The sequence below is a fragment of the Balaenoptera borealis genome (assembly GCF_965194805.1).
Source record: "Balaenoptera borealis genome assembly, chromosome: 17".
NCBI lineage: Eukaryota > Metazoa > Chordata > Mammalia > Artiodactyla > Balaenopteridae > Balaenoptera > Balaenoptera borealis.
In genome coordinates this window covers 41316134-41343562 of record NC_138876.1, presented here as the reverse complement: position 1 = coordinate 41343562, position 27429 = coordinate 41316134, and the positions used below count along the sequence as shown (strand labels likewise).

General features: G+C 40.0%; 1 protein-coding gene across 15 annotated transcripts in view; it reads left to right on the top strand.

Moving 5' to 3' along the window:
* Positions 1-19: 19 nt before the first annotated feature.
* The window catches only part of ESRP1 (epithelial splicing regulatory protein 1), a 58967-nt gene continuing 31557 nt past the window's right edge, over positions 20-27429 (top strand). For 2 of the 15 annotated variants that reach the window (XR_014236360.1, XM_082363316.1), the window contains exons 1-12: positions 64-1142; positions 1653-1781; positions 3093-3206; positions 6077-6191; positions 16790-16888; positions 17033-17087; positions 18346-18456; positions 18585-18717; positions 18827-18869; positions 20808-21109; positions 24501-24719; positions 26936-27170. Coding sequence is in view for 13 of the 15 variants with exons in the window: in XM_082363316.1 (XP_082219442.1) it covers positions 1011-1142; positions 1653-1781; positions 3093-3206; positions 6077-6191; positions 16790-16888; positions 17033-17087; positions 18346-18456; positions 18585-18717; positions 18827-18869; positions 20808-21109; positions 24501-24719; positions 26936-27170 (1687 nt within the window). In the remaining 2 variants the exon portion in view is untranslated. Of the gene's footprint in view, positions 1143-1652; positions 1782-3092; positions 3207-6076; positions 6192-16789; positions 16889-17032; positions 17088-18345; positions 18457-18584; positions 18718-18826; positions 18870-20807; positions 21110-24500; positions 24720-26935; positions 27171-27429 lie in introns of all 15 variants that reach the window. The other 13 variants (XM_082363315.1, XM_082363320.1, XM_082363310.1 and 10 more) reach the window with 13 other exon arrangements.

Genomic DNA, 27429 nt, shown 5'->3' with positions numbered 1-27429 from the left:
CTCAGCCGCGCGCGGGGGTTTCACTCCCCATGGTGGGCAGTACCTCGGGGTTCGGAGGAGCGGGCGCCCGGAGAGGGGGAGGGCCCGAAGGGTTTCGCCTGCTGTTTGCACTTCAAGGTGTGTTGGGCTAGGGAGAGGCTTTTCCGGTGCTTGGCAAGTGCTCCCGCCACCTCCCGGCTGCCGTTGGCCGGTCCCTCCCTCCGCGGTTCGCCCTCTCGGGGCGCCGCGCCCTGGGTAGCTCCGCACCCGAGCCACACCTCTGGCCTCCTTTCTCCTCCCCGCGCCAGGCCTTTTCGCTTGACCCTTTAGGACCTCCGGCTTCGCTCCCCACAGCCGGCATTTCTCCAAGACCCCTACAGCTCGGCTACTTCCAAATGGGTAACCCGTCCCTGCGCGCCCTTTACCCCTCACCCTTTTCCCGTGCGGCCTCGGCTACCCTCTGGGTGGCAACCGCCTCTTCCCCGCCCCTCGCGTCTCCCCCTCCTCCCTTCTCGCCCTTCCCTCTCCAATCATCCAGCCATTGTCTCCCGCCCCCTCCTCCCCTTCCCCCGGGCGGCCTCCTCCCCCACCGCTGCCACGTCGTGGTTTGAAGGAGCCAATGGGCAGGCGCCGCCAGGTGTCTCCTACCTGCACCACGTGGGGGAGGGGGAAGGGGCGGGCAGGTAGAGCCACATCCCAAAACAGAAAAGCTTTCAGCCATTGCGCGCGCCTCCCGCGGGTGCAGCCCTGCTCCAGGCTTTTTGCATAGACGCACGGGCAATTGAATACAAAAAGGACAGGCCTCCTCCGCCCTCCTTCTCACCCCCCTTCCTGCCCTGGGTGTGGAGCTCGGGCCAGGTGTGGGCTTGGGTGGTTGGTTACCGCCTTTTGCACCAGCGGCGGCGAGGAGGGGGGGGTGGTCGCTCTTTCTTTTTCTCTTAGAAGAGGTTTTAGCACAGGTTTCCTCGTTCTCACTTCCACCTCACCTCACCGCCTCCCGACCCCCCTTCTCCCCCTCCCCACCTATCGTCATGACGGCGTCTCCGGATTACTTGGTGGTGCTTTTTGGAATCACTGCTGGGGCCACCGGGGCCAAGCTGGGCTCGGATGAGAAGGAGCTGATCCTGCTCTTATGGAAAGTCGTGGATCTGGCCAACAAGAAGGTATTTCTCCACGTTTCTATCCAAATGATAGGAGTGGGGCAAAAGCTTGTAAAAGTTTGGGGAGTCGGTAAACAAGTGCTCTTGTTTGCCCACTTGGGAAGCTGCACCCGGGGCCTAGAGAATCCAGAATAAAACCAAACCTCTTGGCCAACCGCCTTGGAACCGTTTCAGTCCTCCAAAATCTGGCCCAGGTGGGGAGGCCGGGGGCCGCCAAGCCATGCTCTCTACCGGACGGGGGACGCCCCGGGAAGGCGGGGTGGGATCCCTGGGGGCCCAAGTGCTCACTTCCAGGGCCTTTCGGACCTGATCCGGGTGGGGGTGGGGCTGGGGGCTGGGCTGCGACGACCTCTCGGCTACTGGAGCCGCTGGCGACAAGTGAGCTTTGATTCTGAGGCCAGACCCGTCGAGAGGTGTGGGCCGCCCCAGCAGGGGAGCAAGGAAGGAGAGAGTGAAGGTAGAGGTTCCCAAACTGAGGAAGGGAAAACTGACCCCTAATTTTTTCCCCCGGAGGTGGGACAGTTGCACGAAGTACTAGTTAGACCGGATCAGTTGGAGCTGACGGAGGATTGTAAAGAAGAAACTAAGATCGACGCCGAGAGCCTGTCCTCGGCGCCGCAGCTGGACCAAGCCCTCCGACAGGTGACAGCCCTGGGCCGCGCCGCCCACCCCATCTTAGCTACCCGGGCGTCCCTCCAAGCCAGCCCAACCCTATCAGGTCCCACGCCCTCGCCGGGCGGTCCACGCGTGTCCCCGGAGCGAGGGGGCGAGACCCGGGCTTGCAGCCCCTGGTGGACTTTCTGCGAGGAGGTCGCTGCTCCTTTTCGCCTCCCAGCCCCCAGGGTCTTTGGGCCAAAACTTGCTAGCTTTCGAGTTGCTTCCTGAATTATTCCTGGGGCCAGAGAATCGGCCGAGTTTTACCAATCGAGTGATGAGCGGAGTTTGAATCCTAGCGCTCCAGCTCCAGGCCCAGACCCAGACCCAGGCCCAGACCCAGACCCAGGCCCAGGCCCAGACCCAGACCCAGACCCAGACCCAGACCCCAGACACGCCAGTCCTCTGCCGGGTTTGGGTCTGCAGCTCAGCCCTGGGACAGGGGGCGCTGTGGTGTAGACGAGCTGTGGCGTGGTGGAGGCGGCCCCAGCTGGGTGGGAACCTGAAGGTGCCTGCTTGGGTTTAGGCTCCTGAACTCCTAAAGGCCCGGTTCCGGTTCCGCTTACTTTAGTGGCCTTGGTCCTAGCGCCGGGAGGGTTTGCAGACCCGGACATGTGAGGCTGCTCCTTGGGTCACCGTGAAAGTAGTGGAATCCCCTTACTGGGATTGAGGTGACCTAAAAACCGGCTACTCCAGGGTGCCGACGGGTACTGGATCGCGGATAGGGCGGGGCGCTAAACACCTGTGCACAGGTGAGTGTCCGGCGCTCTCACGGCTTCTGCCCTAGCATAGGAGTTGCGAATTATAGGGGAAAGTTATCATTTCTGGGGTGTGTTACAGGAAACGTATTACTAGATTTTCCAGAGGTCTGTATACACATTACCCACATTCGTATCAGAAACTGACATCTTTCTTAAGTCTAGAACATCCTAACATAATAAAAAGTAACACCAGAGAATGATGTAATCAGAAGGCAACTTGCTGATGAAATGAGACCTCTGACTTAAAAGTCTCGAATGGATTTATCACAAAAATAGAAGGCGGTGGGTGTTGAACGGGAGGAAGAATGCATTTACTAAATTCTCCTGTGCGTAAACTGAGGATTGACTGGAAAGCTACCCCTATATAAAGGAAGCTAGACAGTTTGTGGGAACGGCGTCTTTCTAATGTTGCCTCCAGCAGCGGTGTTCTTCACAGCAGTTAGCGTGGTTTTCTCAGGTTATAACCAAGTGGGGCCACTTTTCAGAGTTTGTAAATCCTGCATCCATTGCATCCCTGGGTGTGTTTTGTTCTTTTCAGTTTAACCAGTCAGTGAGCAATGAACTGAATATTGGGGTAGGAACCTCCTTCTGTCTCTGTACTGATGGGCAGCTTCATGTCAGGCAAATCCTGCATCCTGAGGCTTCCAAGAAGGTAAGAGTGCTGGCTTCTCGAAAAAATGATTGGACCTTAGGGGTGACTGGAGGCTTAAAAAATGGTTTATCCAAGTTTCTCCATTTTAAAAATATGCATATGAGGAGTTAGTATTTCATGGGTACAGAATTTCAGTTTGAGGAGATGACAAAGGGATGGTGGTGATGGTTGCACAACAGTGTGGATGTACTTAATGCCACTGAATTGTACACTTACAAATTGTTAAAATGGTAAATATTGTGTTATGTATATTTTACCACAATAAAAATGTCACAACACTTTCAAAGAGATGTTTGAGATTACAGTCATTTTATAGATACCCTTTGGTGACTTAATAGAAGTTTCCTTTTTATGTCAAGTTTTTGAGATGCTTGACATTCTCCCTTTTCCAGAGCATATTAGCTGAATTTTTGACATTTAAAATAACAAGTAAGTTGAACTGTATTTTAATACATAGTAATATTCCCATCTGTGTGCCTTACCCTAGAAAGGAAAGAGCAAAGAAATATCCAACTAAAACTTTTAAATTGCAATTCTAATAATTTCGTTAAAAAGTTTTGTACTCTGACTTAACCATATAACTAGTGAAATGTTAATTATAGCATACTGTACTTTGTCTGACTTAAAGTAAATGTTCAAAACTGATTGAATTTTGTATCAAAACAATAGGGTCACCCCCATCTTTTACCTTTACTTATCTTTCTGGTATGGAAAAGAGTATGAAATGAGAAAAATACTAGCTTACTGTAGATGTGATTTCTCTCTCTGGGAAGAATACTGAGGGGCTGAGAAAAAATGGTGAGCACAGACAGCAGACCCAGTGTAATCAATCATTGCTAATATAGTTGATCTTATCAACTTAATTAATTAGAGCTGTAACTTTTTATTGTGGTAGGCAGATACTGAACTTGAAAAGATGGAAGTAAAATATTTTTAAGGAAACTTTGTGAGGTAAGTCTTGCAATGAAAAGTTTAGACTGGCAATTGATGTCATAAGTGAGTAGTCAGTGCAGATTTTCTTTCTTTTTACTCCAGTAGGGAAAAGGGAAGAAATGAACTAAATGTATAATGACAACTTTAAAAGTTTGAAGGAGAAACTCAAGTTCCTATATCTGGAGGCTTGAAGAAAACACTCCCTTTTACAGCAACCTTAGTAATTATTTGATTAAAAGGGGGGAGTATTTTTTATTAATTAAATGCTAGACAAATTGCTATACCCTTAATCCAGAAATAGATATATATGAGAATTTTTTTTCCCCTCAAACTCATATAAGGGATAAAACTTAATCCTTCCCTATTGGGCTGGAGGAAAACAGCTGTTTTTGTTATTTTAGGTACACTGCTTTGGATGTGGGAAAACCTCCAGAGAAAAATTGAGACATTTTCCTGAGCCACTTCTATTAGGATTTTGATAAAGAAAACTAAAACAATTAATTTAGTATCATTATGAAAATAATTCTATTCATTATAGAAAAATAAGGAAATGGTAAAACATAAAAGAAAATAATCCTTCCAGTCAGAAAACATTAAAGTGGTTTTTTGAATGTGAACATAGTTGAATGTATTCTTTCAGAGTCTTGTAGAAAAACCTTACTTTTACAAGGAGCATTCGTACTACACAAACCTTTTAGCCTACTTTAAATTTAATATAACATCAGTATCTTTTGTAAGCAGTAAATAAAATATTCAGTATTTTAAATGGATATACCTATTGAAACCAAACATTTATTGTTGGATATTTGAGTTATTGTCATTATAAACAGCTTTTACATAAGCATTTTTATAGGTAATCTTGAAGATTCACAATTCTTTTGGTAACTGTTTTGGAAAATGTCACCATGATGTATTGATACCTATTTCAAATATAGCATGAGCAGGTCACATCTAATAGAATCCAATAAAGGAAATTTAGATAGAGACATTATTACATAAATATTATGGGTCACAAACATTAAAAAGTATTTATTTCCTTGACTTTATAATGTACAAATTCCCCATAAGTGAATACAAATTATCTTGACATTTAAAAAAAAATCTAAATTCAGTGTAACAAAATTAAACTTTGAAAATTATTCAATGAGGATTTTTTTTTATCCGGAAAAAAAGTGACACAATAGTATAATATTTGCTCTGACAGTTGAGCTTTGTTTAATTACCACAAGAGTGATGCTAATAGCTAAGAACGACTGGTAACAATTTCTCCTTTGCCGTTGAGATTTGTGATATATTTTTTTTAAGTGTAATTTGAGTTCTCAGGTTTAGCCAAAATAATAATGGTCAGGAAAACTAACGTGGGACTATAATTTGGCACAAAAATAATCCTCTTCAGGTAATCAGGAATTTACTATCTTAATCTAATTTTAATACACAGAATATGTATTATTAGAACCCAGTATTTTAAACTACTAGGTTTTAATAGAAAACTAAATTTTGATAAACACATAGAATCCTATGTCTAGATATATATTGTAAACATATGAATCTGTATGAAAACTGAGAGGGCTAATATTGCTACGTGAAAATACAGATGGTCTAAAATAATTATGGCTAGACAAAGTACATAATGTTATCAAACAGAAAATATAATAGCCCAAATGTTTTATAGCTTCAGAACTGTTTTGAATGGAATACATAATGGAGCACAAACATATAATCTATTGCCTTAAAATAAGATGAACTTTTTTTCCATGAGACTTTTATGTAGGATGTAATACTGTAACAGAAAATGAAGACACTCTAATGTTTAATTTAAAAATATTTTTTTAAATTGTGGTAAAATATACTTATATTCAATTCTTAGGTTCCTAATTGTTAGGGAATCACTGAACTAAATTTATCTAGTTAACAGTGTCTACCTTGTCCTTCCTCAGAATGTATTATTGCCTGAATGCTTCTATTCCTTTTTTGATCTTCGGAAAGAGTTTAAGAAGTGTTGCCCTGGTTCACCTGATGTTGATAAACTGGATGTTGCAGCAATGACAGAGTGTATCCTTTAAGTGATGACCCAGGAATCATTTGAAAAGACAGCTCCAGAAAAAAATGGCAATTCAAGAAACTTTAAAACATTTTTAACTTTGACAGTGTATGAAAATTGACTTGTCCAAAATTTGTCTACTGTGCTAGGAAAAATGGTGTAATTACTGGCATCTTTCAAAGTAGTTATAATTTACTGAATTTGAATAGTGATTTAGATGGATTTAGACATGGATTTTTGTTAGGTGAACACATCTAAAATAGAATTCAATTTTGGATTATGAGAGTGGTTTTGTTTTGTTTTTTCAGTTGATGACGAATTGATGAATGTGAAGACCACATTCTTTGCCAATTCTAAGGCCACTTGTTCTGATTATCTTGGTTTTAGGGTTTATTTCATCTTCTTTTGAATGGATAAGAATTTTTTAAAGTTTGGATGTATACTCTTGACAAACAGCTGTTCATTGGCACCCCTTTTAAATTTCTCTGGGTTTGTCAAATACATGTAGATTGTGGTAATTATTACAAGCTGTCTTTTGAGATGATAAAATGAAGCTGAGATTTTACCCCAAATTCTTTCATAACCAAGATAATATATCTGATGCATTATGTATTGTAAAAGTAAATTTTATAATCACAAATCTTGTCATGAATGACCCATCATCTTTCATCCAGTAAGTCTTTAAAGTGCTAACTAATAAGAGTCATGTGCTAACATATCAGATGTAACACTGAGTAATAGAAGGGTTGGGGACTCGCCCAAAGCCACTATGAGAATCATCATGAAGTCAGATTCAAGTTATTTTCATGAACGTGGGGGTATAGATGTTCATTCTAAAAATTTCTCATCCAGTTTCAGGAGCTAAAGCTTGATTTTTGTTTTATTTCAAAATTTCTTGATGAAAAAGATTGTTTGGATATTTTTCCTAACCATTTGTAAACAGATCAAACCCATTTTATTTGCCTTCTTCTTGGAAGTAGGTAGCTAGAATTTTGGTGTAGCTGATTTAGCTACTAGTTAATTACTGGTTTAGCTCCCAGCAGTGCCGGGAGAAGGGTAGAATAAGCTCATTTGAGTGAATTCTTACAAGAGTTTCATTAGAAGGTTGGGACAGTAGAAAAACTTGCTATGTGTTTTGTTGGTTTAAATGCTGTATGAATTAGCTCAGGCTGCCATAACAAATACCATAGACTGTGTGGTTTATTAGCAACAGATATTTATTTTCTCACAGTTCTGGAGTATGGGAAGTCCAAGATCAGGGTGGCAGCATGGTTGACTTCTGGTGAGGGCTCTTTCTGGCTTTCAGATAGCTGCCTCTTCCCTGTGTCTCAAATGGCGGGTAGGGGGAGTGGCGTGGCTAGGAGTGTTGGGAGAGATATCTTTCTTTTCTTCTCTTTATAAGGCCACAGGCCTAACAGATTAGGGCCCCTTCCTTATGGCCTCATTTAACTTTAATTGCCTTCTAAATACTCTATCCCCAGATACAGTCACATTGGGGGTTAGGGCTTAAACACATGAATTTTGGGAAGGGACACAATCCCATCTATAGCAAATGCTAAACCATTTAATGTGCTGGTACAAAACAGAGAACAAAAAATTCTGGCAAAGTATTAGTAGATATTGAAGGGAAAGTGTAATAAGTTATCTTAATTTAGAAAAAGACAACTTGAGTAGGAAAGACAGTATATTAAGAACCGTTTATCCCTGACTGCTCTGTTTTCTCTTTTAGCAAAGAAAATCTTTCCCTAGTAACTGTAGGTCAGATATTAGTAAAAATTTCCATAGCTACAAATAAGAGGTTCTTATATTTAGGTATTTCAGTTTTCTCAGTGTTTTCACAGTTCAGAGAAAGCTTGTTAAAAGCTTACCTATTTTTTTTCTCCTTGGTTTCTTCTTAAGAGCTTCACATATATAAGATTTGGGGTTATTAGTAAACATCTTCAGTATGGTAACCTGGGCTTTTTACTTGCTCGATGCTGTATTATCTACACAATATATACGTACTTTTTTAAAGTACTATATACTTTTATATAGTTTTTGCATTATCTGACCTTAAAGGTGACCTAAGGTGAATGGGTAAGATGCTATGCTGATTTTTTCTGTCATTCCTTTTTATCCTAGCTCTATAACTATTTGTTGGCAGTTTTTTTTCCAAGTACCATGGAGATGAAAATCAGAAATATTTGACTACAGTAAACAGGTGAATTGTGAATAAAGCTAAGCTGGGCTTCATTTCAGGCATATAACACCTGACATTTGAGGAAGGATCTCATGACCATTAAGTAATGCATTCATTGAAAAATTAGGGAATTTTTCTGTTTATTTTAAAATAGCCTAATGTTAGCCTAGTTTCTTTGGACTTACATTGGAAGTCTTAGCGTTTATAGTTTTATTGCCAATCAAAAAGTGGATTTTTGTTTTTGTTTTATTTTTTTGTTTTTGGCCGCACTGCATAGAATGTAGGGATCTTAGTTCCCCGACCAGGGACGGATCCCATGGCCCCTGCAGTGCAAGAGTGGAGTCCTAACCACTAGACTGCCAGGGAATTCCCCCAAAAGTGGATTTTAATCTTAAATGTTTTTATTAGTGTTTTATTTGCATACTTCTTTCCCATTTAACAGGTAAGAAATGTTATTACGCCTTTCTATCTGTGGTTTTTGTTTTATGTTGCTGCTGTGATCAATTACTTTATGACTCCTAGTCAGAGGATTCATTATTTCCCTGACTAGGCCATCAAACTAATTCCTCAGGTCAAAGACAGTCATACCAAATTTGACTGTGCAGAGGATTTCTACAATGTCTGAACTAAAGAGCTGTCCAATTCTCTCAGACGACTAAACATTTTCCTTTCTAATATGGAAATGGCACTGGATTTGGAAACATAAAGATACTCATTACGCATCCTTGATGGTTTTGCCAAGTGAATGGAGAGTCATTTGCTCCAGAGGGATTACCTGTTCCACCAGGTAATCAGCGGGGGAGGGAGAGAGGCTCTTGCCAACCCTCAGAAAGGAACAAGTAAGAGAATTTGCAGCTTTGCTTCCTTGGGAAAGTTACTGGCCTTCTCCAAGCCTCACTTTTATCTCAGGTAGTCCCCAGTGAAAGCTTTGTGAACCGTGGGTGCTATGTAAATGAAGCAGTACGACCACTTTGATAAAAGAAAAGGTTTAGGCATTTCTTGAATGCAGTCTTGGTTCATATTTTAGCACATATTTTCCTCTTTTGTCTTTGTGTTGGTTCTAAAACCATTTCTGGTGTTAGTGTTGATCCTCTCTGAGTTATTCCTGCTGCAGTTTTGTTACCTGCTTTGAGTTATGCAGTCCTAGCTGGAAAGAAGACCTCATTTAGCAGGTGAACTGTGGGTGGCATTTTGTAAGCTTTTTACTTAATCATGTGAGATGGTGAGGGTGTGATGATAGGAATTGGGGCCCATGTGATTTTTTTTTTTTAAAGGAAGAAATTTATCATAGATCCCTTGGGGAAATTAATGCTAGTTGTCCCCTGCTGAAAGTACATTTTGATTATGAGGCTATTTGTATAATGACTTATCTGTTTTTTTTTAAAAAAAACCTATTTCCCCCACAGTATTGGATGGAATTACTTCCTCCTGGTTTCTTAACCTATTTTTTGTTAGCTTTGTAACTCATGAGCTGATTTATTCTCCTTAATCAAGACCTCTACCGTTGTGTTTATTTCATTTTGCCAAGCCTTTACTAAGAACTCATTTTAAATGAAGTATGGCCTTCTCCGGAGAGCAGGTGAAAGAAGAGAACTATCTATCAACTGGGTGCTTACTATTTATCCCATCAGTAGCCTCCCAAGAGCCCAGTGGAGGAGGTATTGCCCCCTTTTCATAGCTAGGAAAACTGAGGCTTAGAGATTTTATCTTAAGTTAGAAGTGTCAGCATTTGAACCTGAGTCTGAGTGCAGACAGTCTGCTTGTTAACTAGGGGATAATGTTCTAGAATTTATAAAGATTATTTGAGGGTGGGGTTGGCTATTTAAATAGATTATCTCCCTTTATAAATTTATAGTCTGTGTTTCCTGAGACTAAATATTCAGGAGAAAAGGGAAGTTAATTTTGTAAAATTTCAAAGTTTTAGGGTATTGCATCCATATGTGCTGTTTGATATTATAAGCATATGCCGTTTCACTAGTGCAGCTTTCCATTAACAGGGCAAAAAAAAAAATCACTAAACCACTCTTGTCTACCCATCCAAGTGTTAGTAGGGGTGTGTGTGTCTTTCCCTGTGTTTGTGTTTCACCACTTCTTGGTGGGGGTATACGATATGTGCTTCTGTGGGCGTGCTACTGACACAGTGACGAGGGCAAGTTTTTCCCATATATTAAAGAGGGAGATAATAGCCTTACTAGCAGAGTGGTTAAGAACACGAGCTCTGGAGTCAGATTTACTGGGGATGAATTTACTGTACTTCTCAGCCCCAGTTTTCCCATCTTGAAATGGGCATAACTATTGCAAGGAATAATGAGCTAGTACATGCAACCACTCAGCCACTGCCTGCCCTACTGTGTGCTCTCCAGTGTTGACTGGGTTGTAGCATGTCTCCAAAGAAGAAAGCCATCTGCCAAAGACTCTGAAAGGACTTCCTTATTGATTTAAGACCTTATCTAAACTATCTTACACCTAAAAATTTTTTTTCTAATCTTTCATGAGACTGGTTATAGACCTTTTAAAACATCAGCTACATGTTAGTACAGGTAAGCTTTCAGGGTTTAGCTTCTCCATTTGTAAAAATAGTGTGTGCAAGTGTGGTTAATTCTGCACTTATGTGCTTATTTGTTATGACTAGTTGAACTGAGCCTTTGCAGTCGCAAAACTGTCATTGCTCTTCTTAAAAAGTGGAGGCAGATGCTCAATCCTCCTTGGCACCTTTCTGCGTATGAAAGGGATTTTAACTATCACCAAGTGTACAGTTAAGTTGGGTTAGTAGTTGACCTTGTTGGCTGGGGCGGGGAAGAAATTATCTTTGGCACCACATTGGTACGATGTGAGCCAAACTGGCGAATACTCTGGTATGTGGTCTGTAATACGTTAGGTGACTAGAAATACTGTATATTCTTGGCCAGCACTCAGAGTTATGTTAATTTTGTGTGGTTTATTTTGATTATAAAATAATTTACTTTTAAAATGTGAGTTCGGGAATTCCAGGATAGTTTTTTTGTTTTAGAAGGCTTTGGAAGACATTATCATGGAGTCTCCCTTTCCTAATTTATTTATGCCATATAAATGTCTTTTTCTAAAGTAGAAATTTTATCTTTTTTTTTTTTTACATTAGTTCCTACTTCTACCTTATTTCTTCGAAGATATAACTGACTTGTCAGTTTTGCGCTTTGTTAACAATAATACCTCCTGAAGTAATATTTGTTAGGATGGATCTCGCTTTTTTTGTTTGTTTTTCCCCCTCTTGGAAAGAGTAAGCTTCTGAGGAATAGAGTTAAAACTATGGTTTTAGATTCCCCAGCATTTATTACTGGTATAAAGAAAGTTTTTGTTGCTTTGGCTCTTAGTTACATTCTTTTACACTGGCATTCTTGATTTGCTTCTTTCAAAGCTCATTTTAAAAATATAGCAGGTTATTTATAGAACCTGTTTTTTATTTTTGTATTTTATTTATTTGGCCATGTGGCAGGTTTGAGGGATCTTAGTTCCCCTACTAGGGGTCAAACCCCTGCCCCCTGCAGTGGAAGCATGGAGTCCTAACCACTGGACCGCCGCAGAAGTCCCTAGAACCTGTTTTTTTAAATTATACAACTCCTATAAGGGTAATTTATCACTTTCTGTTTTCTCCTTCACATAATTGTAGGAAATTCAGTTCTTAGTTGGAGCACGATTTCAACTTTTCTCATGATATTTTGTGCTTGCTATTCCTTTGTTCCTTTAGCATAGGAATTTTATTGAAAAATGTCTGGCAATATGGGCAGTTATGTTACTCTTATAAAAGAGTAAACAGAGTAGAAGGGGAAGAAACAAACTTGTTGTCCTGGGGAGGGGGGGTGGTGTTTAATGGTAATGAAAAATGGCTTTGAGTTGGAATTTTGAATTGGGATGCAATTTTAACATAGTTTAAACTTAATTGCTCCACAATGTATTTATTTTATATGTGTGCTTCTTTTATTTTTATTTATTTTTAAATTTTTATTTATTTATTTATTTTGGCTGTGTCGAAGTCTTAGTTGCGGCGTGTGGGATCTTCTCTAGTTGTGGTGTACAGGCTTCTTTCTAGTTATGGTGTGTGGGCTCCAGAGTGTGCGGGCTCAGTAGTTGTGGCACACGGGCTCCCTAGTTGTGGCTCGAGGGCTCAGTAGTTGCGGCGTGTGGGCTCAGTTGCCCCGCGGCTTGTGGGATCTTAGTCCCCACAACCAGGGATTGAACCTGCATCCTCTGCACTGGAAGGTGGATTCTTAACCCCTGGACAACCAGCGAAGTCCCCTACGTGTGCTTCTTTTAGATAGAAACTAAGAACTTAGTTTTAAAGAGAGGTTATTTACTAGGGAAAATTGAGTGTTCTGAAACCAAATGTGTCCATTTTCCGCAGTCAGAAAAGGTAACTTCTTTTGAATGGATAAGTTAATATTGATGGACTTTGTGGCACTAAGGAAACGTTCCTTCTGTTCAACTATAGGCGAAGTCTCTGGACTTCTCTAAGTTCTGTGTAAATGCAGCAATTTGCTCAGTTGTATCCTGACATGCTCATTTTGTTCCCACCATGTCTGGCTTTACTGTTCCTCGTTTCCTCACGGCGTTTCTCATTTGCAAATCTGGCTAAGCCTGTTGGTGCTGTCGTGGCTGCCTCAAGGGCAGAATGACTAAGTTGCATGACAACCATAAATCAGGAGGCACAGACTCGTCTTTCCTTCTCTCAAGATCAGACGTGCAGCAAGTAATTCAATATATAATTATAAATTGATAGGAGAAAGAATTGGTACTAAAAGTTTTTTCTCACTTCCGTTTATTTGTTGTTCATGCTGCATTCTGGTAAGAATTATGAAAAACTGAATGAATCTTCCGAAGACAGTGGTGTGAGTGAGTGAGTGGGCGGTTTGGGCATGCAGGAGGTTGGGTGACTTTTAAAGGTTGCTGGGAGCTTAGAGCTGCTGATCTTCCTGGTGTGTGATGACTTGAAGGGAAACATGTTGGGACGTGTTACGTGGGACCAAGTTAGCCAAATGTCTAGAACATATTCTTAATTTAAAAAGTAGAATTCAGTAAAAATAATTCTTCAGCTACAAAACACACAGACAGGATACTTTACGTTGTTGCTTTTGAGCTACCTTTTTCACTTGGCTTTCATATCATACATTTAGAAAGCTTCTCACAAACTATTGCTCAAAACAAAACAAATTAAGCAAAGCTTCTTATCTTGGTTCAGGGAATTACAGACACATTGTCAAATCAGAGCTGGGAAACTTGAATGAGTTACAGAACTTCTCTCAATCCTAGTTTCTTCATCTGTTTGGTTTTACTGTTATCTACCTGGCAGGGCTACTGCAAAAATAGGAGGAAATAGACAGTGTTTGGCACAAAATGATGTGTAGTAAATGCCATCATTTATGTCAGTAGAGTCTTAGAAGTAATAGGTGCTGTGGTAGATGGAAAGAGATGAGAGGAAAGCGGACCTGTGCTCAGGAAATGCATAATACAGTTGAAGAGAGTAATATTTTATAGGAATAGTATCTAATCAACTCTTAACTTGATGGTTGTGACCTAGAGCAGTTAAGGAAGGCTTTGGTGCTGAGTGAGAGTGATCCATGGTCTAATTTGGTTATGGGATTAAGAAGATACGAGGGTTTTATAGGGGAGTTACCTGAGCAAAGGTGAGAAGGCTTATGCCTCTTGTCATTGATAGAGGAGAAAAAACTGGTTTGAATTGAATATAGTTTCCAGTTCCTTCAAAGCTTAATTTTCCCCCCAAGATTCTGTTTTGGGATAGAAGGTTACGATGTGGCAAACATTGCTGTGGCATTCTCTATTTTTGGCAATTTTCATTCCTCTAGGTCAGAAGTCAGCAAACTTTTTCAGTAAAGGGCTAAAGAGTCAATGTTTTAGTTTTTTGCAGGCCACGTACAGTCTCTGCTCATTCTTTCTTTACAATCCTTTAAAAAAAATGTAAAAGCCATACTTTTCTCTGGGCTGCACAAAAATAGGGTGAGGATCAAGGGTTGACTCTTGCTGTGTTTTCATCCATGTTCCTTACGGTGTAGGGTATGCGTGTGTGTGTGTGTGTGTGTGTGTGTTTGTCTCTGCTGATAGGGGTTTTGCCACAGCATCAGGTTGGTCCTTATGCAGTGTTTCCTTGGTCAGATTTCTTCAAAATTTCTGTCTAGTAATGGTCTCCTACATGTAAAAGTTTTCTCTGAATCAATAGATGGTAAGGGGTTAAGTTGCCCCTCTTGGGAGCTGTCGGCTTATACCTGCGGTTCTCAACCTGGGCTGGGTTTTGCCTACCTGGGGACATCTGGCCATGTCTGGAGACATTTTTAATTGTTATTCCTGGAGGTAGGTAGAGGTCAGCATGCTACTAAAAATCCTATAGTACACAGGACACCGCCCCACCCCCCAACAAAGAATTATCTGCCCTATGTGCCACTAATGCTGAGGTTGAGAAACACTGGCTTATACGATGGCATTGGTCTCCATTTCTTGGATATGTTTCTCTTTGCTTCATTGTACGCCCTTAAAAGGCTGAAAGTGTTATTAGAATTGCAGGGTTCCAGACATTTGGTGGCAGAGTTTACATGATAAACTATAGCTAGTCACAGCTCTTCTTTCTTCGTTCTGTAAGGATCCATAAAGTTCCTCCCATCTCCCCAGAAAACTTAGGGCAGTTGTCTCCCTAAAGCATCTTCATCCTTTGGCTCCAGTTTTTCTGTCCTATCATTATGTTCTTTGAAAATGGCGGGCGCTGAATTAATAAATACTTTATAGTACAGCTTTCCAAGGAAAATCATTTTAATGACCCCAGTCAGTGGTCATTGCTCTGTTGCTTGAACATCTCCTGGGATAGATTTTCTAATCCCTCAGTGGGCAGCAGATTTATTTCATCACTAGATGATTGATGTAAAGGGCGGGATTGCAGGGGGAAATGCAGAAATTATCCACCATTTTAGCTTGATGATTATTATCCTGTGAGCATACAAATAGGCATCTGGTGAGTTCAGATTTTTTAGTCATAAATGTGACCCTCTTAAAGTGTGATTATCATAAGTTATGAAAGTTGGTCACCTGAGGGTTCTAGGAAGAGCGGCGAGAGCATCATGTATTAAATGCCTGCGTTGTGTCCTGGGCTTGTTTTATCTCATTTAATCTTCACAAGAGCCCAGGGAGGTAAAGATTATCACAGCTTTGGCTTTACAGATAAGCTGAAGTTTAGTGGGGTTAAGTAATTTGCCAAGGAACATATGGCTGCCTTTCTACATGTAGCATATTTAACTACAAAGAAATGTAACCGGTTGAGAGACGACACAAAAATGAATTTGCTTAGCATGTCTCTTTACTGGAGAAAGACAAGAGGAAGCTGTGGGGATGAAATAGAAAGGAATTTTGAATTGAGAATAGAATAGAATATTACTCATTCAGAAGACTGGCTATAATTCTTGGTGGGGAGAAATCTCTGAGTTGTTTTATTATCGTATCCTCTTTGTTTGCAGTAAAGTAGTACCTACCGACTTTTTCTTAATACTTGTCTTCATTTATTACCCTTGTTACAAAATACCAGTCAGGAAACATTTTTATAAAATAAGGCAAACATCTTAATAACCACCACTCAGATGGCTGTTTTCATTTTAAACTCGAGAAAAGATAGAGTCCCATAGTATTATTTGTTATGTGCATTGTACTACATTATAAAACTTATGCAAAACTTGATGGAAATCTCTTCTGGTTGCACCCTCAAACCCAACTTGAGCCATGCATTTCTTGAAAAGCCATGTTTCCTGGCTTACCCAAACAGTGTACTCACTTAATCAAAAGCTACATTGGCCATTGTTGGCTCTGAGTGCTTGAACCGTTTCTACACATCTACTCTAAAAGGACAAGCATTTGCTGCCATCCAAGATGGCTGTGTTATGGGGTTCCAAAAATCTTCTAGAAGGGAGTTCTGAATAAAAATGGAGTTATAGATACGTCTTCAGTAATCTGAAGTGTTCTGAACATTAGGCTTAAAAAAGTCATTTAATACCTTGTGGTCTTGAAGGATGTAACTGTATCTTTAAGTCAGCATGGTGTGTGTTGTAAAGACAGGATAGGGATTCTGTTAACTGTTGTATGCTTCATGGTTTGATGCTAAAGTGCTCAGTATTCATGCATTTGCTACCACTCAATAAACATTTTATTCCTGGTATTATTATTATTATTCCTGGTAATCCTCAGGACAGGATTGATTTGGCCATCTTAGCCCAATAGGGCAATTGGACACTTCAGGAAGCCTGGGTGAAGTCCAGACTGATGGGAAGCAGCTATTTTGAGATTTCAAAGAATTGTCAATCTAGATGCATTTTACTTGGCTTCTTGGCTCCATGAGAGTTTAATTTGGGGTAAAAGCAACCTCATTTTACCTCCCCAAAATGTTTCCTTAACTTAATCTCCCAGGTTTAAATTTTGAGAAGAATAGTTCAGCCTCCCGGTATGGAGCCTGTCAAGTTGAAGATATGGGAAATATAATTTTAGCAATGATTTCAGACCCTTATAGTAAGTATTGGTGTTGTAACAATGCGGGCCTAGTATCTGATCCCATCCACTTTCCCTTGCCTATACTTCTGAATCACCACCACCCGCCCCCTCAGCTTTGTCTCCCTGATGGCTAAGACGATGACTTGTATGTTCTCATTTTAGATCACAGGTTTTCAGATCCAGAAAGAGTAAATTACAAATTTGAAAGTGGCACTTGGTAAGTACTTGAATACTATTCCATTTGAGCCTTTTAATGTGTTTTTATTCATATTGTGATATTTAACTCCTGTTATATTTTAGTAACTTTACTAAACCTTTTGGGTATCCATTTTTAAATATTAGGTCATTTGTTAAAGAAGATTGTATTTTAAAGCAAGCTTGGATGTTGGGATTAACATTTAATGAAATATTTGTATCCTTAGTCACTATGACTTTAGGTACCTCATGTGTTTGTGCTGTTTGTGTCTGCGATTCTGATTTTAGCCTCTCTGAACTGTCCATCCTCACTGGAAAACTTCCAAAGGAAAAAATCATAAGCTTTAAAAGAGTTCACAAGGTTTTTACTGAGATAATTTTAAGTATGTTCTATCAGCTCCTACTTTAAAGCAAAGGAAATAACTGGGGAGAAGTATGAAATGGTGGTATCTCTGTTTGTGATCACAAGTAGACCTATTTAAGTTTGTAAATCACTGCAGTGAATTGCATGAGATTGCTTGGTGCCTGAAGTGAACAGAAACTTCTGACATGTTTGCCCATAAGAGAGATGTTGAGGCCTATTTAGTTGTGGAGAAAGTGACTCATTAGGAAATGTCCTAGGAGTACTGAAAATATAAATATGGGAGGAATAGAACATCAGAAGGTGTCAAAATATAGAATAGGTGATTTACAAATGACTCATTAAGGTGTGGGAACTCCCAAGCATTTCCATAAACACTCTCTGTGATGCCTCCCTGTTTGATAGGGGAGATATTTTAATGGCAGACTTCTGACCATGTGCACACATTACTGATGTGGGTTCATTACCAGCTTTAGGTGGGTCTTAAGTTTTGCTGTCAAACTGGATTTAAACCCCACTGGTGTACTAGCCAGATCAGAGAATGAATTTAAACCTTCTCAGCTGTAGGGACTTACAGGCCATGAGAGTATTGGGAGAACTTTGCTTCCTGTGAATTGTTGCTGCGTTCTTTTGAGAACAAGGAAGCAGCAACTCAGCTGATAGGTGGTTTGCTGGGTGAGCAAGCTGTGCTGAACTGGCATGGGCAGTTGCCTCTGTATAAGTAAACCACCTAAAGAATACTTTGAACTGTGCCCAGATAATTTTTGAGGTTATGAAGTAAGTTGGGCAGTACTACAAGTCTGTCTGAACTCCAAATAAATAATACCTCAGGTGTAAATAGGCCAGTTGTCTTATGGGGATAATAGGTCAGACTGCCTAGCATTCATCATGCAACCTGACGTTTTGCTTGAATCCGCAGCAGCAAGATGGAACTTATTGATGACAACACGGTAGTCAGGGCACGGGGTTTGCCATGGCAGTCTTCGGATCAAGATATTGCAAGATTCTTCAAAGGACTCAATATTGCCAAGTTGGTTTTCCTTAATCTCTATTTTATTTAACAATCCCAAAAGGATAATAGATTTTTCTGTCATTTTCTCCTCACTGTTTGCTTTTTTGTTTTTTTCCCTATTGCTTTCTGTTCTGTTATTTTCAAAGGGGAGGTGCAGCACTTTGTCTGAATGCCCAGGGTCGAAGGAACGGAGAAGCTCTGGTTAGGTTTGTGAGTGAGGAGCACAGAGACCTAGCACTCCAGAGGCACAAACATCACATGGGGACCCGGTACATTGAGGTACGTCCTCACAACCTGACATGTGACACCCTGACAACCCTGGCATCTTGAATGAGTGTTCACATCAGAAGGCTCAGAAACTGTATTTAATTTCCCTTTCTTTTCTTAGGTTTACAAAGCAACAGGTGAAGATTTTCTTAAAATTGCTGGCGGTGAGTACATTTTATATAATGTGGCTATAATAAGAAGAATCTAAAATTTTACTTATATAGCAAAGGTAGATAAATGGAGTCATGAATGGTAGATAAATAGGGTCATTTTATTCCCAATGAAACATAAAAGTTGACTTTTTTTTTTTTTAATAGGAGGAAGAAATATCCAGTAGTGTCAGTGTAATGTGTAACGCTTGCCCTAAGGCTTGAGTCAGCCAACTGTAGTTAAATAGCCATTAAAAATAGTGCTATACAAAGGTCAGAGGGTCATATAAAGTCGTGTACAAAGGGAAAGAGTAGTTCATGAAAGAAATTAAATGGTCTGAAAACTACTTTCAAACGGCCATATCAGAATATCTGGAATTGTTGCATATCTGCTTCTATTTTTTCTCTTAACTTTTTTACTCATCAGTGGCTGGGAATATGGTAGCATTCTGGCTTCTAGTATTTTAGAATATATGGTGTTTGTAGTAATATGGTCAGAAAGAAGTGGGAACAGATAAAGTCATTATCTAATTCTTGAGTGATTCATAACTTTAAAACCTAAAAATAACAGATGCATAAAAAATGTTAACTGGTTTGTCCAACAGATGTTTTTCTATTTGTGTACCTACTCTGTAAGTGTCTATTTTTCTGCTCATATTGTTTTAATTTCCTTTCTCCTTTTAGTATATTATGAATATCTTCTTATGCTACTCAAATTTCTTAAATGTTAAATGCTGTACAGTATTATATGTACCATAATTTTTTAAAAAAACAATCCTATTGGGCATTTAGAGCTTACCTCCATTTCACTCTATGTTGCAGTGAATATTTTTGTATCTCTGTATGTGCCACTCATTAGGATAAATCTCTAAAAAGAGGATAGCTAATTCAAAGAATGTGGGTGGACCTTTTAAGGGGCTTTTGACACCTATTGCCAAAATATACTAAGGTGATTTTCACCTAAATACAGAGAACATTTATATCCCTTCATTATATAGTCCTGATAAAAATCTTTGCAACTGTAAAACTTGTAGTAACAACATCCTGTTTATACAATGTGCTGGTATATTTCTTGCACTTTTTTCTTGAGATAAACCAAGGCTTCCCAATTCAGAACTTCAAGGTTAATAGTGTTTCCATTGTTTGATATTGGTTGGGGATAAAGTATATTTGGAGGTGCTGTGGTCCTGAGGTTCCATGGCAGATAACATTGTAGATGGCAAAGTTAACTAATGTCCACCTCAGTGCCTGGGACTTCATGCTATACGGGCAGTACGATAAGAATTTGCGCTTAGGGAAAATGTTACTAGTAAAGGATGTATATTTGAGTATTTGCTGCAGCATTGTACAAAATGCTTTATGTCTGGCAGAGTGTTGATAAGTGTTGAAACTGGCTGCTAAGTATATTCATTATTCTCTCTACTCGAGTATGTTTGGACCTTTCTTAATAAAAAGTAATCAGGAAAATAATACCAAAAATCACTAAAGAGCTTTCTATTTAATAACTTATTCTCATAATTTATGAGGTAGGTAATTTTACTCCCATTTTACAGATGAGGAAACTGAGATACAGAGGTTAAACTTGGCTGAGGTCATATAGCTTGGTAAATGGTAAAGCCACATTTGCACCCAGACATTTCTAGTTCCAGGGCGTGTGCCCTTAACCACCGTGATGACTAGTTGCCTCTCCTTGAGAAGAATATGGTGGTTGGTCCATGATGTAACTGTATGGCTACCTTCCTATATTAAGAGGGGTATTTTATGAAAATGGTAGGGGGAACGTTTTAAATTTATGGGAAGAGAATTCTGATTCCTGGGATGTTATTATGAATTCATATGGGAGTGTGGGACTTACGAATTAAAGACATTGCCAAAAATTTTACTTTTTTAAATTTGGTAAAGTCGATGTCTTAACCATTTCTCCCTGTGCTTCCTGATATTTGTGTTCCCTAGGTACATCCAATGAGGTAGCCCAATTTCTCTCCAAGGAAAACCAAGTCATTGTCCGCATGCGGGGGCTCCCATTCACGGCCACAGCTGATGAAGTGGTGGCCTTCTTTGGACAGCATTGCCCCATCACTGGGGGGAAGGAAGGCATCCTCTTTGTTACGTACCCAGATGGTAGGCCAACAGGGGATGCTTTTGTCCTCTTTGCCTGTGAGGAATATGCACAGAATGCATTGAGGAAGCATAAGGACTTGTTGGGTAAAAGATACATTGAACTCTTCAGGAGCACAGCAGCTGAAGTTCAGCAGGTTGGTTTTTAAGAGCATGTTGGTGGCTTTGCGTTATTTCTATTCTTTCTTTTTTTAAATTAATTCATTCTTTAATTGAAGTATAGTTGATTTACAATGTTTCAGGTATACAGCAATGATTCAGTTATACACACATATATATATTCTTTTTCAGATTCTTTTCCATTATAAGTTATTACAAGATATTGAATATAGTTCCTATTCTTTATTTCTGAAAATAATACATTATTCATTGTGTTAAAATAAAACTGGGAAATTACAGAAAGTATAAATGCGTGAAAAAAATATTCTGTAACCAAATGATAGCCACTGTTATCTTAATATACACACAGAAAAAAATACCGTGTTTTTATATAACTGGAATATTGCTGTAGATATACTTTTGTATTCGGTTTCAAAAGTTTACTCATGTCTGAAAATTTTAATCTTTAAGTTATTACTATGTTTCACAGGGGCATATAATTTATTTATTAATTCTATTGTACATTTGGGTTGGGTTTTTTTCTATCATAAGAAATTTTTAGGTAAACATGCTTATCTGTCAATTTCTTCTTTTTTTAAATTAATTTTTATTTTTGGCTGCATTGGTCTTCGTTGCTGCGCGCGGGCTTTCTCTAATTGTGGCGAGCGGGGGCTACTCTTCATCGCAGTGCACGGGGCCTCTCATTGCGGTGGCTTTTCTTGTTGCGGAGCACGGGCTCTAGGTGTGCAGGCTTCATTAGTTGTGGCTCGCGGGCTCTAGAGAGCAGGCTCAGTAGTTGTGGCGCACGGGCTTAGTTGCTCCGCGGCATGTGGGATCTTCCCAGACCAGGGATCAAACCCGTGTCCCCTGCATTGGCAGGCGGATTCTTAACCACTGCGCCACCAGGGAAGTCCCTATCTGTCAATTTCTCATTGATTTCTTTAGAACTGGATATAGAGTGTGAGCTTTTAAGGTTTTAATGTCTTGCCAAATTTATTTCCCAAAAGGCTTGATCAGTTCCATATTGCTGGTGACAGTGCAAATTGTCCTTTTGTCCTGTTACTACCTTTCAGAATTCAGCGCTGTTTTTGAGGCACAGATGGGACAGCCAGCTCCTGAAGACACACTCAGATCCAAGCATAAAACCATCTGTAGGGTCTCAAGCCTTGCGGCTATTCTTCTTGACTTACCAGCTGAACATTTCTCTTCAAGGGTCAGTTAGTATTACCTTTGCACCCGAGATCCTATAGACTGTTTCACATGGCTCTTCAACTTATTTTACTTGGCTCCACAGTAGAACATAGTCATTTCAATGATTCCTTTGGTCTTTTACAAGCAGTTCAGACACTGACTCTGTTCTGTTTCTTTTTCTTTTTTTTTTTTTTTTTTTTTTTGGCTGCGTCGGGTCTTCATTGCGGCTCGCGGGATCTTCATTGTGGCTCGCAGGCTCTTTGTTGCAGCGCTTGGGCTTCTCTGTAGTTGTGGCTTGCAGGTCTTCTCTCTCTAGTTATGGCGTGCAGGCTCCAGAGTGTGTGGGCTCTGTATTTTGTGGCACACGGGCTCAGTAGTTGTGGTGCACAGGCTTAGTTGCCCTGTGGCATGTGGGATCTTAGTTCCCTGGCCAGGGATCGAACCCATGTCTCCTGCATTGGAAGGTGGATTCTTTACCACTGGACCACCAGGGAAGTCCCTGTACTGGTACTCTTGAACCCTAAGCTATGAGCATACTTGTAGTTTAAACAATTCTGTACTTTGTTGAAAATGAGTATCATAAATTCTGAATCTCTAAGATATGCTGAGCATGCTTAAGACTTCAAACACCCTTCCCAAACTAGAGGGGGAAAAATGAGATTTTTATTTTAGATCTTTAATTCGAAGAACAGTTTCATGGAAATCATGCCTTAGAATGGACTACCCCAGAGCCTTGGCTACTGTACATTAATTGGCTTGGTTGTAGAGTATGCTTTCTCTGTTTGACTCAGCCATAGGTGGTTTTGAGTGTGGGTGAACTTTTCGCTTTCCAGCCTCCCATCTCTAATAATTTATTTAATAAGTGTTGAAGTAGTCATAGACTTTGCACTGTCTTCTTTTCATTAATAATAATCATTTCTTTCAATAACTTTTTACTGATCTCCTATTTGGCAGGTACTGTAGGTGCTAGACCCTTTCCTGTCCCAAGTTTGTTTATAACATTTATTTTCTATTCGTGTTCTTCCCCCTAATGTTTGTACTGTGTCTGAATTGTTCGTATAGTTTCTTAAAGTCTTGCTTTCTCTTTGGCTGTGTTGTGTTTACTCTTTGATTGTTGCCACCTCTTATTCAGATAGCAACTGGACAGGGTGTGAGTGAGGAAATTAGGGCAATTTGCGGGGAGTTCATTGACTGTCTTATATTTAGTTATGAGCTGTTAAAGGCTGCAGTGGTAAATGGTTGAGAAATCCTGGGGATTCCACACACGGCATTTGCGCAAAGGCCTCCTCGTATTATCAACTAGTAGGCATATTCTAAACTAAGACAAAAGTAGACAACAACCTTGTAACATGAGTTTTGCCTGGGAGCAATTCGTTCTCCAAAATGTACCTGATCTCGCATCCATTCTCGAGATAGCAGGATTCCATGAATTTAAAAGGTAGCCAAGGGACTTCCCCGGCAGTCCAGTGGTTAAGACTCCACCTTCCAATGCAGGGAGGCTATGGGTTCGATCCTTGGTCGGGGAATTAAAATCCCACATGCTGTGCAGTGTGGCCAAAGAAAAAGATAGTCAAGATCCCCTGTTTTGCCACTGTCTCAAATTCACATGATTATTTTTATTTTCACTAATTGATTTTTTTCAGGTTTATGTTACCCAGCCATTCTGCCTTCTGCTTTATTCGTTATAAATGTGACATAGTTTAATATAATACAGTCACTGTTTGACCGTGGTTCCTTTGCTGGGTCATTTTCTTTATATTTCTTGGGTTTGGAGGTGGAATGTGAAGACAATATTGAGAGAAACACTAGTGAAATGAAATCTAATAGGTTGTACATAAGTCCATATTTTAACAATATGTCCCGATTCTTATAAAAGCAACAGACTTTAAGGATACTTGTCTCACGGCAGATAGTGAGACATTTGCCCAGGTGGATAAGTCCTTAATCTAAGTGCATTGTGTTGTGTGTGGTGTATATCTCAGCAGGCGTCTCACAAAAGTTGGTATCATGCTTTCCCAGCTGAAAACCATGAACAACTTTCTCCAAGAGTGCTTCTCAAACTTTATCATGCTTGTGGATCACCTGGGGATCTTGTTAAACTGCAGATTCATATAGACTAGGTCAGGGTGGAGCTGAGATTATGCATTTCTAGCAGTTCTCCAGGGATGCCAGCACTGGTCTGAAGACAACGTTGGAGTAACAGGGCTCTAAACCACTTCTATTTTGCTTTGAGAACAGGTGCTGAATCGATTCTCCTCGGCCCCTCTCATTCCACTTCCAACCCCTCCCATTATTCCAGTACTACCTCAGCAATTTGTGCCCCCTACAAACATTAGAGACTGTATACGCCTTCGAGGTCTTCCCTATGCAGCCACGATTGAGGATATCCTGGACTTTCTGGGGGAATTTTCCACCGATATTCGGACTCATGGGGTCCACATGGTATTGAATCACCAGGTAAGAAAGTCACTTACTGGAAAACTGATTTGCTTATTCTTATTAAATACACCCTTCCAATAAAAAGGTTACAAATGTTCATCAGTTGTATAGTAAGTCTTAAAGGAAAGATTTAACTATAAATGCATGGGGTCTTTAAGATGAACTCCAGAAAGAATGCTATCATTGGTATGGTAATTCAGATTCACCTGATTCCATCATCACATATATCCATCAAATTATCAATAGCATTGGGTAGGAGACAAATACATTACCAGTCTAATACAACATTTTACTGTTGCAGTTACTGAAGTCTGCAGCTCTGCTGCTGTAGTGTGAAAGCAATCATAGACAATATATAAACCAATGAGCATGTCTGTGCTCCCAAGTATTTTGTATCCATAGACTGTTTAGAAATGACTTATTTTATTTCACATATATATAGTAGATATCAAATTACATTCAGTAGAGTGCAAACTCAAAAAGAACTTGTATATATACCACCTAGAACAGTATGTGATTATAAAAGGCGCTCAAATGTATTAGTGAATTAATTGTTGAGAATCCTCTATCAAAATCTAATCAGATTCTTATAGTATGCAGTATATATTCTAAGCATATTAAAAGTAGTTCCTGGCTTGGTAGCTCTCATTTTTTAAATAAAATTAATTATATTAGTTGCTGGGCAATTTGCCAGTATTTTGTGCCATCATAAGTAGGACAGAACTTTAAAAACCCATAAATCACGTAGTTGTAATTAAAATTTTGGAACTCTTTATTAAAAGCAAAGTTGTATCAATTTTTGAAAATAAGATGTTTTCTGTGCATCATAGTCTGAATACAGGTTTGTATTAAAAATACCAATTTTTTCTAAACTGCTAGTTTCCCACTTTCTCTTTTCATGTGATGATTTGGTCACATTCATAACCATAATCCTGTCTCACTGGAAAGTGCATGCCACTGGGTACAAGGAATCAGAAAACATTGAGCCCCTGTTTGGTGTTCCACACCAGCACATGCTCATTCTAACTCTCACGTCAATATTAAGCTATGCAGCATTTTATCTGACTAGGAATCCTCTCAGCATGCTTCACTGATGGGATTCGTTTTGAATAAAATTCCCCACAGTTCAGCATCACCAGGGAATTGTTCGGGTTCTCTCTGAGTCACCACTTCTAATAACCTAGGGGCTATTATTACTCTATGATTAACAACAGTGGACAGATTTGCCTCTCATTGACCCTTGTGACCTATTGTGACTACACTTGGGAGAAATGCTTCTTTGATGATGGACAAGCTCTTAGCTGCCTCGAAGATGTTAGTTTTCCATCTTGGACTGGGTTTCCCTGGTGTCCTTAACTTCCCTGGTATGGTAACTCTTATGGTAACTTGCATGGTAATAATTTGCAATAACTAGTCCCTTAGAGACTTTAAAGAAATCCATAAAATAAAAAAGGAGTCTTATAAGCTGGTTGTGCCTTTTTTCTCTCCCATAAAATGTCTGTGCTAAATAAAACTAAGGCATTCTGGTTCTGTGGAGAAGAAATCTACCAGCTTTGTTTTAAATAGGATCTTTAGCAAGCTATTAGTAACAGAGGAAATGTCTATAAACATCTGTCGGCCAAGGTTTAAAACAGATGCAAGGGAAGAGGTGAGAGAAGGGCTTCCAAGCAATGCTGATGATAACAGCTCTCACCACCCTTCACTGTGCTTTGCAACTCCCAGTTCCTCTCCTCCTTCCCTATCCACAAGCCATGTCCCAATCTAGGCTTCAGGGAGAAGGGGAAGGGATGTTGCAGGTCAGTGAGAGACAGACTTGAAAGACAAAAGAGAGCACTGGTTTGTTCAGTTTCATGTAGGAGGATGCATAAAGCTCTAATACTGGTTCTGTTACTAGCTTTTCTCAATTGAGTAAGATTTAATCGGATTTTTCAGAAAGGAAAAACCCAGTATACAAGCCTATACTTTGAAACTGCAGTCACAAGGAGACGCTTTCAAAAGTCCGTAAATCTAATTCTAATTGATAAAAAAATCAAAAAGGATCACATTCAGCGATGAGCTCTCAAAACTATTTCTTCAAGGTTTTGTGGGCAATTCTGTTAATTAGGTGATGAAACATAAGTCTGATTTCAGTAGATCATACTGTCACCCAGATGTTATGGCCAAAATGTCTGTACTATGGGTGATTGTCACTGTGCATGTTTTGTAAGCAACCACTTCCTTGTTGAAGGAGACAGTCTCCTTTTGTTTTTATTCTTCCCCCACGTGCTCAGGGACGCCCATCAGGAGATGCCTTTATCCAGATGAAGTCTGCGGACAGAGCATTTATGGCTGCACAGAAGTGTCATAAAAAAACCATGAAGGACAGATATGTTGAAGTCTTTCAGTGTTCAGCTGAGGAGATGAACTTTGTGTTAATGGGGGGCACTTTAAATCGAAATGGCTTATCCCCACCGCCATGTAAGTTACCATGTAAGTTTTTCTTGGGTCTTGGCGCTATTCTACGCTATATGCTGGTAGGTGCTTAAGCTGCTTTCATAACTTTCTGTGCCCCTGGTTCTTTCTAAGGCAGGTGAGGTGGTTACCTAAGGCTTTCCCATCTGAAATCGGTAGTATCTGGTAATCATTTAAGACCTTGGTTGTGGACACCCATAATTAGAGATTCTACAGATACCTCCTTTCAAATTATATTCTTGCTTTTCCAGTGATAAGCACTTGATTTCTGAAGCTT